The sequence below is a fragment of the Nothoprocta perdicaria genome, unplaced genomic scaffold (genome assembly GCF_003342845.1).
Source record: "Nothoprocta perdicaria isolate Ctin4 unplaced genomic scaffold, notPer1 scaffold_22, whole genome shotgun sequence".
Classification (NCBI taxonomy): Eukaryota; Metazoa; Chordata; class Aves; order Tinamiformes; family Tinamidae; genus Nothoprocta; species Nothoprocta perdicaria.
Genome location: NW_020455415.1, coordinates 3,093,546 through 3,109,565, shown reverse-complemented (window position 1 = coordinate 3,109,565; position 16,020 = coordinate 3,093,546). Strand labels below are relative to the sequence as shown.

The window sequence follows — 16,020 nt, the reverse complement described above, 5'->3', positions numbered from 1 at the left end:
GGCAACGGGAGCTGCCCGGGCTGCCGGGCGGGCGCCGGCTCCGCGGCGCGCGCCGCCACCGCGCTGGCCGCCGTGCTCATCGTCACCATCGTGGGCGACATCCTGGGCAACGTGCTCGTCATCCTGTCCGTGCTGAGGAACAAGAAGCTCCGCAACGCCGGTGAGTGCGGGAGGGGGGGGGAGCCGGGCGGCAACTTCCCAAACTTCGCCCCGGCTCCGGTCCCGGCCCGCGCTGCGGCCGCCGGGGCGAGGGCAGCGCTCACTGGGCTCCTTCCCCGCCTCGCTGCTCTGTGCTCCAACTTCTCCCAACTTTTTTTTTCTTTGTCTCCCAGAGACAGCTGCACATGCAGGAGCCAGTCCGCAAGGCGTAACTCAGGTAAAACCTCCGTTAATCGCAGGGAGAAGCTTGCCGGGGCAGAGCGAGCAGAGCAGGCGCGGGGAGGACGGGAGARGCAAGCGCGGGGCATGAGCCGCGTCCCGAGGAGGAGCCCCCAGCCGGGCTCCGCACCTCTGTTTATGTTCCCGCCTCACTTCTGTTGCACATCTGCACCTTAAAGCTCCTCTGCTTTACTTAGGTGACAAAGTGAAATCAGAGTGTAGAGATTTTCCAGCTCTTGCCCGGGGGTAGTTTGTAAATCTGGCTACGGGCTTTACATAATGATTTCCCTATGAATTTACCARTGAAAACAGTAATATTCATACTAGTGGTATCTATTTTTAAGAAAGCTATATAGTTGGAGAGCATCCTTTTTCTGCCTCCTGTGTTGTGTTCTTTTAGCAAGAACCTCTGTTCTGTAAGAACATATATGCTATATGAACTATAAGAAGTTGCAGGTGGTCTCTGTAGYGCTGCTGAGAAGCTACCGTAGGGTATGTTCTGTTAGAGACTATGCCCTTATCTGCTTTACAGCAAAGGAGATAAAGTGAACTTCAGTTTTGCAGTTTGTAAAATGGTTGTGAGATGTCTGCAGGATTCGCAGTCTGTGATACAAAGTAGGGACCTTGGTCTCTCTCTTCTACTGCAAATGTGGAGTAACTCGATAGAGTTCAGTAAAAGTAGTCTCTGGGTAAAGATAACGAGACAGTGCCCTACTGCCTTTTCATTGACATTTTATTAGTTTTTTAACAGAAATATATAATGTGGTTGCTGGCTAGGGCAGGTGATGGACACASTGGGTTCAGTGGGTTACTCTGTTTTAACAGATAAATTAAATGTGGCCCATAGTCCACAACATGTGAAAATATTATACTGGGCTTATGAGAACTTATATTTAGTTGAGAAAAGTATTTTCAGTTGTTTTAAGTGGCTTTGTTTTAAAATGTGAGCATTATGAACTTCTAATCAGTGGTCCTGGGAAGGGAAAAGGAAAAAAATAAACTTCCTAAGATAAAATGAGAAGTTTATAACTAATGGTTTGTGTCACTTGGCTAGGTAATACAGCAAGGAGATCTGAAACTGTTTAGCTGTTCTGYCTCCTTTCAAATTGTTAATTGCATGAATGCATTACATGACTTAAGAATGTCTCCTAGGCAGGTGAGTTAGAATTAAAGCAAAAGTGTGAAAGAATAGCCTTTGTAARTGAAACCAGAGTTACTGTCAAAACCAAAGACTTCTCTGTAGCTTACTGTGTGCTCCAAATATCAGCCATTGGGATGCACCGGTAAAACGGATACAAATGAAATCTTTGTTAAGTGAGGAAGTAACTCTTGTTATATGCAGAAATCAGAGCGTGGCCAGGGGAGAGTTCGTAGGTTTGCACTTTGAAGCCATGGTAGATATCAGGAGTCCTGTCCTGGTTCAGTGCCATGAGCACTGTTCTTCTGTCAGTCAGCAGCCTAAGTTGGGAATATGTTTGCAAAGGCAGTGGAGAGGTCAAGATCCGGAAAGTGAGGCTGTCACTAACGATGGTGGTCCCGTATTCATTAAATTAAAATGTCTAACCARAATCTAATCTTATATTGCTGAAAGGATCACGTGTGTTTGGGATGTTCAAACAACATCCTGCATCTGTCTRTGTTGGCAAGCAAACAGCCTGTCTGCCTTTCTGAAGGCGGAACAAGAAGTCAAGGGGTCTCGGCTCGGTTTGTGCTCCTCTTGGCTCGTGAACAAGCCCATTGATGAGGATGCTTATCCAGAGAGCAGCAGCCAGCTAGAAGTGCTTTAGACAAAGAATTTCCTGCGCTTGTTCAAACATATGCTAGGCCAGTCCAACGAGTAGAAAAGAGACCCGTTACGGCTGTGTTGGTTCTTGCCAAATCCCACAAGTGCCAAGCTATCCGTTTCTGGAGCGAGCTCATGGGGAAGCAACGAGAGCCTGGCTACAAGGATGTCATTTGGTGCTAAAACTGCATTGCAGGAGAAGCTGGATTCCGGCTGGGACATGAAAGTGTCACTGCCTCAGAGGCTCTGGTGGGTGACCTCCCTGTTTGGGACAGGGTTTTCGGTCGCAGCCTCCTGGGCCCCTCTGCAGCACTTGGCACAGTTGAGCCAAGCACATGGCCTGGGTAAAACGGGCTGAGTTTGTGTGTGGCTGGCAGCAGGGTCTCATCAGGGCTTCCATCCTTCTGGTGCCTCAATGATATTGGTTCATGGATGAACAAGAGCTGCCTGGAGTGAATGAACAGAAAGAGGTGATATCTGTGAATAGAAACCAGAGAAATCTGGTTTCATTCAAAGCCCCAGGGCTTTCCCGCTGTTGGAGGGTTCAAATCCACAGTTGGTCATTGRGTCAGTGGTGTAGGAGCGCTGCTGACATCAAGCTTTCATGTAGCAGTGTCTATGAGTGACACTTTTGCTATCTCCCGTGGGCTCCCTCCCATTCTGGTGAAGAATGAGTTGGAGTCAGTTATTCAGATCTTCACAGTTTCTCTGGCAAACAACAGCAATGTGGTGAAAATGGCAAAAAAGCTGCCCACTCTTGGGGAAGAGTAGGTGTCCAGACAGCTGGATGCTCGGAGCTGCCTCTATGTCCAATCTGAGAGCTTCCAGTGAAGTTCCAGCCTGGAATCCATATGCTCATGGACTGCACCTGCTCATRGTTGAGGTTGAAGGGTATGGGGAGTGATTGCTCCTCTGCCATGAGAGATGCCTGTATCTCTTTATGGTGTCTTTATGGGAGGTTAAATGCTTTGTAGATGCTGAGAGTCTTTGCAAACCTGGCCACCTTTCTCTCACTGTCAAGGATGCAATGCTGAACATATTAATTTAACAGYAAACACCTAATCTTTGTGACTTTCCAAAAGAAATCACTCTGCTTCCCTTCTGCCCTCTGGAAGTTAGTAACWTGTATTGGACGGGTGTTCACCTTTCCTGTGTTGTTACTGGAAGGTATTCAGAGCACTGAGCATATTTTACGACTCTCTGTAGGAAATAATGAGAGTGAATGGTGTATTGTATGGCAAGCAAAAAATCGCGACAGACTAAAAGTTGTTGGCATGTCTGTGTTTGCAGCTTCTCGTTTGTGGTTCCTGCTAGCTTCACAAATGTGAGAATCTGCACTAACAAACAGTCAAAACTTTTAAATAAATCAGTCTGTTCTTTGGGCAACAGCTCTGGAAATACACTTTTCTACCTCTTCTGAACTTCCTGAAAACATAGCACGTACAGCCAAAATATCCATTTCTTGAAAAACCACACCGTGCAGTAATGCTGCCTGGAGTTTCGCTTGCAGGATGAAAGGTTGGGCCCCGGGCTTGCCCTTATCTGCACTCACTGCGTCTCAGATGTGTGTCAATGCGTGCCACGACTCTTGGGATGTGACAAGATCTCTGCCAAAGGGAGTGTGGGTTTGTAAAGGTAGCCTGGCAACCTAGGAAGAGAATGATTTAGATGCTTTGCTCCTTGGTGTGACTGTTGTGGAGCAGGTTACAGATAGGGGGAGAGGAGGGATGGTCTCAGGAGGACCTTGCTCCGATGTACTCAACCTTTGCTCAGTTCCTGGGTCATTTGCATTCCCAGTTTTGCAACTGCTGATGCAGCAAGCAGGTCCTTGGCCAGGGACTGAAGCCAGGATGGACCTAGYGCTGTAGCTGCATCAGAAGTGTCATCTCAGGACGCAGTGCCAGCCTTCTGCCCTTGTGCAAGGGAAAGGCACAAGGTAACTGCACGGCTGGGTGTCCGTATTGTCTGTGTCATGGGTGTTTTGTTTTTCAGCTGAAAAAAAAAGGTGGTTTTTGGCTTTTTCTCTAGCTATTTCTGCTGCCAAAGATCTTTGTGATCTGTAGGTCCTGGTGGGAATGTTGCCCCTCTTGAGGGAGCTGAGACCTCAGTTGGGCAATTCACACAAGTATAACTATAATTAGGTCACCAGCCTCGACCAGTTGTTAATCGCCTTGATATGGACTACCCTCATGTTTGTACAGTGCTAATGTTTTTATTATCACACTGTCATACCGGCCAAAGTCAATTGCCACACACAAGTCTACGTGTGTTATGTCAACACTGTTACCTTTGTCAACCAAATGGGTAATCCTGCAGGAAATAACAGATTAATTTGACAAGTCCTTCTACCATAAAGGTCTGTTGACGAGGACTAATTGTGTTTCCATCTTTTAATACTTCGTTGCTTGCTTTGGCCTTTCCATGACTCTGCCTGGGACCAAAGTCAGGGTAATCGGCCTATAGTTCCAAGGTCAGCCCGTTTACCCTGCTGCATTATTGGCACAACACTAAGATTTTGTTTGCTTGAGCCTTTCTTTTTTTAACAGTGATATGTTAAAGAAAGAAGGGAAAAAAAGACAATGTTAGGGATTCCATGAGCTTATTTTTGCATTATTAAGTTAAAGCTCTATAGTCTCAAAAATGTAAATAGAAGTTTAATAGATGGTGTTGAGTATTCTGCCTGGCTTCTGGCATTCAGAGAATTTTGTTATGGATGAGATACAAGTCATCCTTGTCTGAAAAGATAAGAAATGCTTATAGTTTCTATATTTATAAGCATGGATAATTTCACTTTATTCTTTTAACATCAGGCCTGTTGTATCACTAGACTGCTGTTCTGTTCTGATATACCTTTTGCCATTAGTTTTTGAAATCTTTTTGCTTTCTTTATAAAATATGTTGATTTCAGTTACTAATTTTATAGCTTTTATATTATTTGTTACAAATATGCATTTGTTTCTTAAACTTGTTTTTAGGATCATGTATCTTCTTAAACAAAGTAACCCTTTTTTGAATATAGTTTTGAATATAGTACTGCTTTTGTCTGAAACATAGAATCACAGAACTATAGGAAGGTTGAGGTTGGAAGGGATGTCTAGAGATCATCTGGTCCAACCTCCCCGCTCCAGCGGGGACACCCAGAGCACGGGGCACAGGGTGGCATCCAGGCGGGTTGGGAAGATCTCTGGAGAAGGAGACTCCACAGCCTCCCTGGGCAGCCTGTGCCAGGGCTCTGTCACCCTCACAGTGAACAAGTTCCTCCTCACATGGAGATGGAACTGCCTGTGTTTCAATTACCCCATTGCCCCTTGTCCTGTCACTGGCCACCACTGAGAAGAGCTTGGCCCCTTCTTCCCTACATTCACCCTTCAACACCTTTAAAYGTTTCCAAATCAGCACTGTTCCTTTTATTTTAATAAATAAAAGTATATATGAGTGCATGCACACACACAAAGTGGGTATAAATACATATATATAGAGGCGTATCTWTTGAGGCAATTTCTCTCAGTTATTTTTGTGTTGGATGGTTCCTAGTTTTAGCAAATTGACCTTCTGAAGTGTTACATTAGACCACGTTCTGTTTTCATATCTCAAGTGCAATAGATAATTGTGACTGGTTTTCTTCCAGCCATTATGGGATTTCCTTGGTTCATGTCCTAGAAAGCTATGTACCATATGTAGGTGTTTTGAGTTTGGTTTTATTTTTTACTTTTTTTTTTTTTTTTTTTTTTTTGTAGCAATACGAACCCCCCGGCATATGTCACAAGACCGAAATTATATCACTGCTTTCTTTACATCGCAGATCGAAGTTTAAGGAGCTGCTCATGTGTTCTTCTGTCCGTAGCAGATTCCCACCAGTGCTTTTGCTTTGCCCAGCCCTGGCCCCGGAGCTGCTTGGGACCTTGGGCAGGTACCTCGGCTCCGAGCTGCACCACACGAGAGGACTGTGCTGTTTTCCAAGGGAGCAGTCTGTCCTGTTTGGCTGGCAGCCGYGGAGCCCTGCCCAGCCGGAGCAGCGAGGGAGGCCACGGTGCAGGTGGGAGGGAGGCAGCTCCATTGCTGCCCATGTGGGTGCAGGGGTCAATGGGTTCCTGGGGCTTGAGCAGCGCCTGGAGATACAAACCTGGTGCAAGGGCCCTGGGTCCTCTTCCATGGACGTGCTGCATCAGCACCCCGTTCCTCCTGGACGGGGATGCCTGTGGGCGGGCTGCTGAAAAGGGCCTCTCTCTTGTTTGTACGCTTGTGTTGGAAGAATCCCTGCCAACGTTTGTTTCCAGCTTCCTTATTGACTCCCTCGACAGCCAATGATGAATTTGTCATATCAAGAGGACTGCCAGTGAGGTTCCCCGCACCATCAACCTTGGAAAAGTTAAGAGCGACGTTAGGGCTGCTTCAGATGGGTCCAGCGGCACGGCRCTTCCATGGAGTCTATCCTCCTGCCTTAGCTGTGGAAAGTGGCCTGTTGGTGGAGTAGATGGCTACACCTCAGTGCACGTGCAGGCTCGGGGACAGATGGAGCAGACTCGCTGGCAGGGACAGCTTGTTCTCTCTGTGTAGTGGTTGCTCAGAGGCTGATGGGCTGCTTGGCCTGTGTCTCTGCCACGGAAATGGCATCCTTGGGCCAAGGATTTCTGTAATTGTAGCATGTTGGCTGCAAGTTTTGCGGCAGGGCTCCAGCTGGGCGCTGCGGCTGCACCAAAGGCAGCGGTGAGCTGGTTGCTTTGCAGGCCATTTTTCTAGGGAGGTGAGAGAAAGGRAAGTAGCACAGGCATAATACAATGGCCCCGTGAGAAAATTAATTTGTATTGTAATGGCTCGGGCTGGTTTGGAGACATCTGCCACTAACGAGGCAGCTGCTTTCACATGCTCCAGGTTTGGGTTGTTTCAGGTCAGGTTCTCAACCTGGTGCTTTGTTATGAATCTCATCCACGCAGTGTTGCCCGGGATCCTCCTGGTTGGTGCAAGGGGCTGCTACGATGTACCCTGAGCTGAGGAGATGTTTAGGCTGCCATGCCATTTGGGATATGAGTGGGGCTCGTGCCCCACTGCAGGAGCGCTTAGGCTGCCCGTGGAGGGCTGCAGCGGGGACGACAGGTCTCCCAGATGTGACCTGTTCATAAGCCTTCCTGCAGTGCCGCAGCTTCAGAAATATTCCTAAATTGGTCCTTTGTACAGTTCAATAGGAGATCCCAAGGGAGTTCCATGTCATAAACTTGAGGTCAAATCCTTCTTTTATTTTTATTTTGATTTATTTATTAAAGAAAAAAAACCCTTGCAGTTCATATAAAAGGACGATTTTAGGAGTGCTGGATCTCAGGAACCCCTCTGTGAAACTTCCCTAAACTTCCTGGAGAAATTTTCGCTGGTCTCTCCTGTGACACATTGATGATGATCATTTCTATTTGGAGTAGGATTTGAACACAGCAGAGTACATTATTTGGAGTAGGATTTGAACACAGCAGAGTACATTACGTATTCTGTGCAGATGGTGAACGGAGATAAAATACTGTCATTGCTTACTAAGTGAGCCATGCTCAGCCTGGGTTTTGGGTATAACAGAAAGTTCATGGATAAATGGTATGTGGTTACACTGGAGATTGCATCTTAATAAATATGTGATGTGGGGAAAATGAATAAGCTTCCCACCAGGAACAGTAATTCCAGCATTTCAGAATCAGGTATATTTGACTTTGCAAAGTGCTTAAGAGGGACTGTGTTCTGTGTTGGTGCAAGTCTCTTTACAGTTACCATCAAATTCTTTAAAATACAATTTCTCTGATTAGAAAAAATCTGCCTCGTACTCATCTGCATCTCCCAGGAACTCTGCAGCTCGCTGTGCTGTGTGGAAGAACTTGCCTGGTCTCGTGGTAGGTGATGCGCAGGCACGGAGCCTGCACKAGCTTCAAGTTAAATGGAGTCTAATATATTTCACCTTACTCCTGACCCTGAGTGTAGTCTTCAGAGCTTAGATGTGGATTTTATTTCTGCAGATATTGCAGTAGGAATTAGAGCAGATTGAATCTTAATGGGGTGAGCAAAATCCATACGCACAGTTACATTTGAATGCACTGGCAATTGGAGTCCAGGCRTTCAGTCCCAGCAGAGAAATACTGCCTGGCAGCCAGACGGGAGGGAAGAGCCTCCCCCGGCAAGCGCCTACGTGTGACTCCTGCAAAGTGTGGTGTTTCCCATGACGTTCTCCCACGCAGGCCAAGACAGGGAGCGCTTGGCTCGCTTGCAGTTTTTAGCTCCCTTCTACTTGGTGGGATGATTCACAGAGGAGGGATTTAGCAAAGAGAATAAAAGAGCTGCTTAGATGTTCTCCAGGTAGTCCAGGATTTTCATATGACTTGTGCCAGACAACTGAATTGGTTTTGTGTGCTCTGTGGGGTGAGGAGAGCCTCCCTGGGATGCACTGTGGAGTGGCTAGGGGAGMGTAGCTTATTCCTTTATTTCTCCATGCGCTGTTTTCCTGTGGCTCTATAGACTTCTGCTCATGTGTAGATTTGTTGCTTGAGCCAGCACTGGGGCCTTCATGGTGTGGGATTTATGGAGTGTGCAGTAGCCATAAGAGAGAATAAAGAATTGCRCTCCTGGTGCATGGGAATGGGAATTTTCTTCTAGTGTAGAAATGCTGGAGGCCATGAGAAGATGATTTGTTTTCAGGCCTGGTTTGTCTGTATTTACCCATCACATATATTTGTTTTCTATTTGCATCTGCTGACCACTTCCTGTGGCAGAATCCATCTAAATCTTGCCATCCTTCCACTTCTCCTTCATTGACCCCAAGTCTCATCTCCAGGCAGCTAAACTACTCCGGTCTTGTTGTGATTTTGCCCTTTCAATATCTTTATTAGTGCTCAGCTTTTGAGCATCCTTATGCTCCATGGAGAGTTCCCAGCCTTGGGAGGAGAGCAGAGTCGTGGTTGTGTCTGTGGGCTGGATTGGGGCTCACCGAGGTGGCAGGGAAGGGAAGAGCTTCCAGGAAGCCATCTCTTTAGGCACGGCAGAGGAGATAAGGGGAGGCCTGGGGGATTGGGAGAGGCGTCGTGCAAGGCTCCTGCCCCGTGTCCCTGGCCACCRCAGCAAGGCTGTGATGGCAGAGCTGCGGTGCTTCCCCTGCTCTGTTTCCAAGTAAAATCTAATGCTGTTCTTGGCTGGTTCCTAGGAAAATGGATTTTATCATATTAAAAATATCCCTTCTTGGATTTAGTAATATTGCTAAACTAACTTAAATGTATTTCTGTCAGAAACCCTATGGTATTCTGTGGAAACACTGTCTGTTTAGCTGATGGAGTTGCCAAGCACATGCTCCAAGGCTGAGGCTCATCCCTGCAAAACATTGTTCTTTTAAGCAGAAAGGGAGAGAGAATAATAGCCAGTGCTATCGGCTTGGGTCAGGCCCAACCTATAAGCACCTCCAACCCAGGTCTGGGCCTTTTCTTTGTGGTCCAGGAGGTCAGAGATGAAGTGTAGGAAGAGCCTGGCCAACTGTGGCCTACAGGCTTGGCCTTAAGGCATGGTAACTTTATCTCAAGCACTGAAATTTCCAGTGCTTGGTACAGAGATGCAAAGCAAGTCACGACAACATAAAATATCCCAACAAGAAGCTTTCAGTAGTGTCTGGAGTGGGCTGGCACAGTTGACAAATTGAGATCCGTCTTCTTTTTTTTTCCTCACACTCTCTTTTGTCACCTCTCACACTCTCCTCCCACATCTGCCTTTCTGACTTCAGAGGTAGGCCAGTTAATTCTCACACTAACGGAATAATTGCCTGAAAATGCAATCCCGCAAACCTCAGAAAAGACAACTTATAAATGGCTAGTGTGATCTCAGCATCTCAATAAACAGTAGCAGACAGCAGAAGATAAGTTAAAAAATGGTCCTTGTTTTTTCCATCACCAGTTCTGCCTATCTTCTTTTTACCTCCCCCAAAACAGTGAATTTCTCAGTGTTCTATTTTACAAGGAGAAATTAAGTGAATGTCAAGGATAGTKCTCCCTCCCACCCAGGTGAGGATCTCACTATCTAGGCATATGTGCTGGTTTCTTGGCTCTTGAGGGATACACTAAGTTTATCATCACTGGAAAAAAAAAAAAAAGAACTTTTGAGTTCCACCTGGTTTATCCTTGAGTAGATGCACTGTAGCTGTGTCATACTGTGAGATGCTGGACAGCCAATTCCTGAAGACCAGAACCTTCAGTAGATGAGGCACTTAGGGACATGGTTTAGCAGGTATGGTGGTGATAGGTTTATGGTTGGACTTGAAGGTCTTTTCCAGCCATAATGATTCTATGGTTCAGAGCGCTTGGTTTTCAGGAGAAGCTCTGTCATGAACAAAATTTCCCTGACCTGATCTAGCTTGGTGTTGAAAAGTCTGATGATGTTGTCTCCTATGAGGTGGCTAAGTCCTTCAGAAAGTCGAGACAGTTGTGGACTGGGTCCAGGGAACACATAGTTGGGCAAACTAGGCTTTGGTGTGTAAGGCAATGAGGCAGCAAACTGGCTTCCCCTGCTTGATTAGGATGATGGGCCAATTTGCTAATGGGATGAGCCTCTGCTCCGTTTTTCTTGGGGTGGGTGTGCCATGGGAAGCTGTTAATTAGGTCTTGCTAAATCCTACTCTAAACAAAGCCTTTAAGATTAGTTTGGGAACAAGAAACAGCCATTGGATGAACACCAGCTTTGTGTGCAGTCAGGCCTTCTCTGTGGAGCCTTTAAAATAACAAATGTGCTTTGGAGTAAATCACACAGAAATGGGAACAGGGCAATGGGCAAGCARCAAATGGGGGCTTACAAAGTCCTCTCCCCTCCTCTTCCCAGAACAGGCTCAATTTCTTTTGATTGATCATTAACCTTATCAAATCAATTGCTGCTGCTGAACTGTTTCCACTGCATTTATGAACCAATCTTTCACATTTTTTTTTCTTCACATTTGACAGTGATTCTTTGGCCCATTTGCAACAAATTTCAAAAGATACCCAGTTTTTCTCCCATGTGGAATGAAAACAAATGATCCAACTCTGATACTTTTTTCCTGGAACGTGGTCCTGGTTTGTAGCCAACCCTTTTCTTCCGTCCCATTTTTAAGAGAGTTTGGATTTCTAGCAGTCAACAAAACTATACTATAAGGAGATGACAAACTGGGCTCCCCTTTCTCCAACTCCTACAAAGTTCATAATCCCTGAACAAAAACTTTTCCACGGGACCTGCTGCTGCACTGCCGTTCATCACCACCCTACCCTCCTTCACAGGTGGCATGAGTGTGTCTGGTCTCTGTGCTCTTACAGTTTCTGACTGAAGTTAGATGCTACTTAGTAATGGAAGTGCCCAAGCAGAATGTTATCCCGTGGTTTGCTGTGCGAGTTGTTGTGGACTGTGGGCCTGTGCTTGTAGGACTTGGGTGATGCTCCGATGGAGAGTACCTGAGCACAGGGCTCTTACAGCAAAACCAGCAAGTTGTGGGCCAAGGTCTTGGCTGCAAGACATCCTATTTGCAGTAAAATCACCACCAAACTGAGGTGGAAGGATGGGGTATGTGAATGAAGAGGAATGACTAAACAACCCATTGCCTGTTTTTGCTTTCTAGCATGGACATCTAAGACAAGTCTCTTCTGAAGTGGTGGGGAAGAGCTGGTCAACTTTCTGTACGATCCAGGGAAAGCACTCGTAATCCAGGAGCAGTCCGGGTCTTCTATACATATATAGCTTTCCTGTAGAAGGAGAGAAAGGTTCCTGCGAAACATTAACTTTATCCTTTTGTTTACACTTCTTTCTCTAATACTGCTCAAACTGCTCGTCCTTACCCAAACCAGGCAGGATCAGAGGGAAAATGTGTTGTATCCGGGGCATCTAAATACATCTGAATAATTCCTGGCTCCATGGATGAGGGTGCCGGGACAGACAGGCACTTGGCAGCATATTGTAGTTCTGTCTTTGGAAGCCCAGGGCMATTTTTCCTTCTGTGTGCTTGACTGGTTTAACGCGTAGACTTTCCTTAGAATCATAGAATCATAGAATGCCGAAGGTTGGAAGGGACCTCAGAGGTCATCDAGTCCAACCCCCCTGCTCAYGCAGGGTCMCCYAGAGCACGTGGCACAGGGCTGCATCCAAGCGGGTTTTAAAGATCTCCAAAGAAGGAGACTCCACAACCTCTCTGGGCAGCCTGTTCCAGTGCTTTGTCACCCTCACAGTGAAGAAATGCTTCCTTAAGTTCCTGTGGAACTTCCGATGCTTCAGTTTGAAGCCATTTCCTCTAGTCCTATCCCTGCCCACCACTGAAAAGAGGCCGCCCCCCCTCCTCCTCACTGCCTCCCTTGAGGTATTTATACACGCTGATCAGGTCCCCCCTCAGCCTCCTCTTCTCCAGGCTGAACAGGCCCAGCTCTCTCAGCCTTTGCTCATAKGGYAGATGTTCCAGGCCCCTGATCATCCTGGTAGCCCTGCGCTGGACTCTCTCCAGCAGCTCCACATCCCTCTTGTACTGGGGAGCCCAGAACTGGACGCAGTACTCCAGATGTGGCCTCACCAGGGCTGAGTAGAGGGGGATGATCACTTCCCTCRACCTGCTGGAGACGCTTTTCTTAATGCACCCCAGGATCCCGTTGGCCTTCTTGGCCACCAGGGCACACTGCTGCCTCATGGTCAACTTGTCRTCCACCATGACACCCAGGTCCCTCTCTGCGGGACTGCTCTCCAGCAGGTCCACCCCTTTCCTTAAAGCAAKTTTTTCAACATGCATTTCATCCTTTTAAAGTAATTGGGTGGGATTTGAATTGGCAGCATGCTAAGCTTTGTAAGTCATTTGGTGGCCCAGCTGCTTTTGTTCTGTTAGCCCCACGAGCAGAACATAAATTGGTTCCTGTTTGTGCTGCAGGAACAGGAGGTTTCCTGTAGGTCACGGTAACTCCTGGAACTGGTGGCWGAGCTGAGTCCAAGTGCCAAGTTGGGGGGCATTTGAGTAGGTACTTCTGGCCTCTCCTGCTCTGTTTCTGAAGTTTTCCCACCCCGTTGCTTCCTCTAAGCAAATGCCATCGCCCGAGTTGTCTCTCAGGGGATGGTTTCCTACCAGAAAATCCACCCATCACCGAGCATGGGTATCCCAATTCTACRTAATTGTCGTAATTGTACGTAACCACGTAATTGTCCCAATACCACCCAGTGGGAGCTATTCCAAGGACATCCCCTCCCTGGGGAGGTCTCTGTGTTGTGTCCCCTGCCCTGGCACTTGCAGCAAGGAGCAGTCGAGACATGAGTGTCTGCAGCCTGTGGAGCTGCTGTCCTGTCCCGCTCCTCCTTGTGGCATTCCACAAGGAGGAGGCGAGTGGAGGATAGTGCCAGGGGATTCTTTACGATCATCTTGAAAAGAGGTGGCACAAAAGAGTTCAGATTTGGCACTTTTTGTCCTTCTTACARATGCCCACTTTGCAGCGGGAGAGCTGTGTGCTGGAGTGTCCTTGAAGTGGCACAAAAGCAGCAACAGGTGAAGCCTGAGTGGAAATCCACTGCAAAACTGGAAAAAAAAGGGTGACATGAAGCTGAAATATATTTAGGAGCTGAAACTGCCTCCTTCATATATCTCCCCATTGTCCTGTGATTATTTTTTTAATGTTTATTTGTCAATTTTTTTTTTTTAAGTTTTCAGGGCAATAGTATTTAGAAAGTGCATGAGTGAGGGGGTACAGTCCTGTGTGCAGTGGCAGAAGGACACTGTACTTTTAACAGTCCTGAACCTCTCTGGTTGTTTATTTTGTGATGCTGAAGCAGTGAAATGCCAGCTACAGAAAAATGAAGGTGCATTTTGAGGTATTAATCTCTATACCGTTATGGTCCAGGGAATAGAGAGAATTGTGAAATATAAGAGTACATTTTGCGATGAGAATAACCAGGTGTTTGAAACATTTGCTCTTTGAGGTGATTTGCAGGAGGAAACAAAAAAAAAGCAGGGAAAATTATGAAAAGCCGTGCAGTTGTTGACTCTAGTGCCATGGTCCTTCGGAATCTTATTTCTTGTTTAATTAGCAAAGCAAAATAGGTAACATTTTGTATAAACTCCTTAGAGATGCGACTCGCTGTCTTGCACAGCGGTGTAGAGGAGGCTGTAAATCAGTCAACACCTCTTACTTCCACATGTTCTCTGTTTTTGGTGTGAGTAGAGGAGTGTAGTAGAGAGCATGTTAGTTACTCCTACCAACTTAACCCATTCTCAGTCCTGCTGCCCCGTTTAGGAATGCTTTCCTCTCCAAAGAGCCAAACATGATTTGTCACCCTGAGAAGGATGATGCATTAAGTGGAATGTGGAAATATTTTAGGAAAAGGAATATTATGTGCGCCTTATAAATGGCTGTAGCAACTGCTGAGGACAAAACAATAGAACTTGATTCATTGGGATGATCTTCAAAAATTCTAAGGTGAAGTAATCCGAGAGGAATTGGTTTTATAGCCATGTATATCACAGATGACAGTCTGTTTTTGCTCACCATTGAGCATCTTCAAACAAAAACTTTTTGGAAGCTTCAGTGAGAAAAGTATATTGCAATTGCACAGCAGCTAATAAATGTATCATTTCTTGTCAGAAGAGTATTTGGCAAACTTGTAAAGACTTCTTTTTTTTTCTTTCTTGCATGACTGTTCTTATTGAAGGCTTCATTTGCAACAAAGCCAATAGTGCCAAACTTTTTAGCTTGATAATATTTGCAATTCAGAAAGTGGAGAAAACACTGCAGGTTAGAAGGCAATATGGGGAGATATTTTCCTAATGTTGCTGTGGGGGAAGTCTGATGCTAATTTTATTTGCAGAAATTTCACCGTTTTGCAGTGCTGGCTGGCAGACCTCCCGGTTTACCAATGATTCCAAAGTAGAGTCGATGTGAGTAGAAACCTTTGTACGAATATGAACTTCAAGGGTAACAATATCTGAGCTGCAAGGTACTGCAAGCGAAACAGCAATGCAGCATTGTACAAGTTTTCATAACAGCAGGTCAAGAAGTTCTTGACATTCTTCTTTACCTCTGAGCTTTTATAAAAACAGGCTGCTCTTGAGATTCTAATGCGCACATAAATCTTAAGTATATAAACAAATCAGTAGTCGCTGATTAATATAGTTAGTGAATTCATTCATATGTCTGTTCAGAGTAAAACTTTTCCAAAGCTTTTCTCTAAATTTAAATTGACTGTTGCAACCAGCCAACAATACAATATATTGAGCAAAATGTGCTGAGCACAACAGCACGTTTATTAAAAAAACAGTCATTAAGCTGTGAATAAATCATCGGTTCACATCCGCTTGTGCTAGTGATAGTACCCATTTAAAGAAAATGTACCATGTAATTCAAAGTGTTTCAGAACTAATGGTAATAATTACGTTCTTAATCACCAGGAGGCAATGTTTCTTTCCCTTGCAGCCAGGGAAACCCTAGCAATACAGGATTTATACTTCTGCAGATGTAAGCCTCTAATTTCTCCATAGCAAATGTACAGGACATCTCATTGTATGAGATTACTCTACCGTGCTGTGTGGAGAAAGCCAGAGAAAGACTACAAGTTTTACTTTGTTTTAGGAAGAGAATGGGATTAACTTTCATTTCTGTTCTGTGGCAAACTGCAATGTCCACGTTTCTTTTTTGTTGTTCTGAACTGAAGCAAAAAGGCAAAATTTCCCAGTCTGAAAAACTTTGATTTCACCTCATGAAAACATTTTGTTACCACTGAAACATGAAAATATGTAAAAATAGATATAAAACAGAACGTTTGTGTATGTAAGTTGAGTTAAGTTGAGGCACACTTACTGTTACGGGAGGAGATCTGACAGAGTGAACTTTCTTTCCTGTTGAATGGCTTTCAGCTTGAGTCAGCTTGGG

At 45.7% G+C, this 16,020-nt stretch overlaps 1 protein-coding gene across 1 annotated transcript in view; it reads left to right on the top strand.

Annotated features, from left to right (window-relative positions):
* The window catches only part of GPR50 (G protein-coupled receptor 50), a gene marked incomplete at its 5' end in the record, with an annotated part of 28,839 nt that continues 12,819 nt past the window's right edge, over positions 1-16,020 (top strand). Inside the window, one exon of the mRNA XM_026039025.1 lies at positions 1-160. Within this exon, the coding sequence (XP_025894810.1) occupies positions 1-160 (160 nt within the window). The remainder of the gene's footprint in view (positions 161-16,020) is intronic.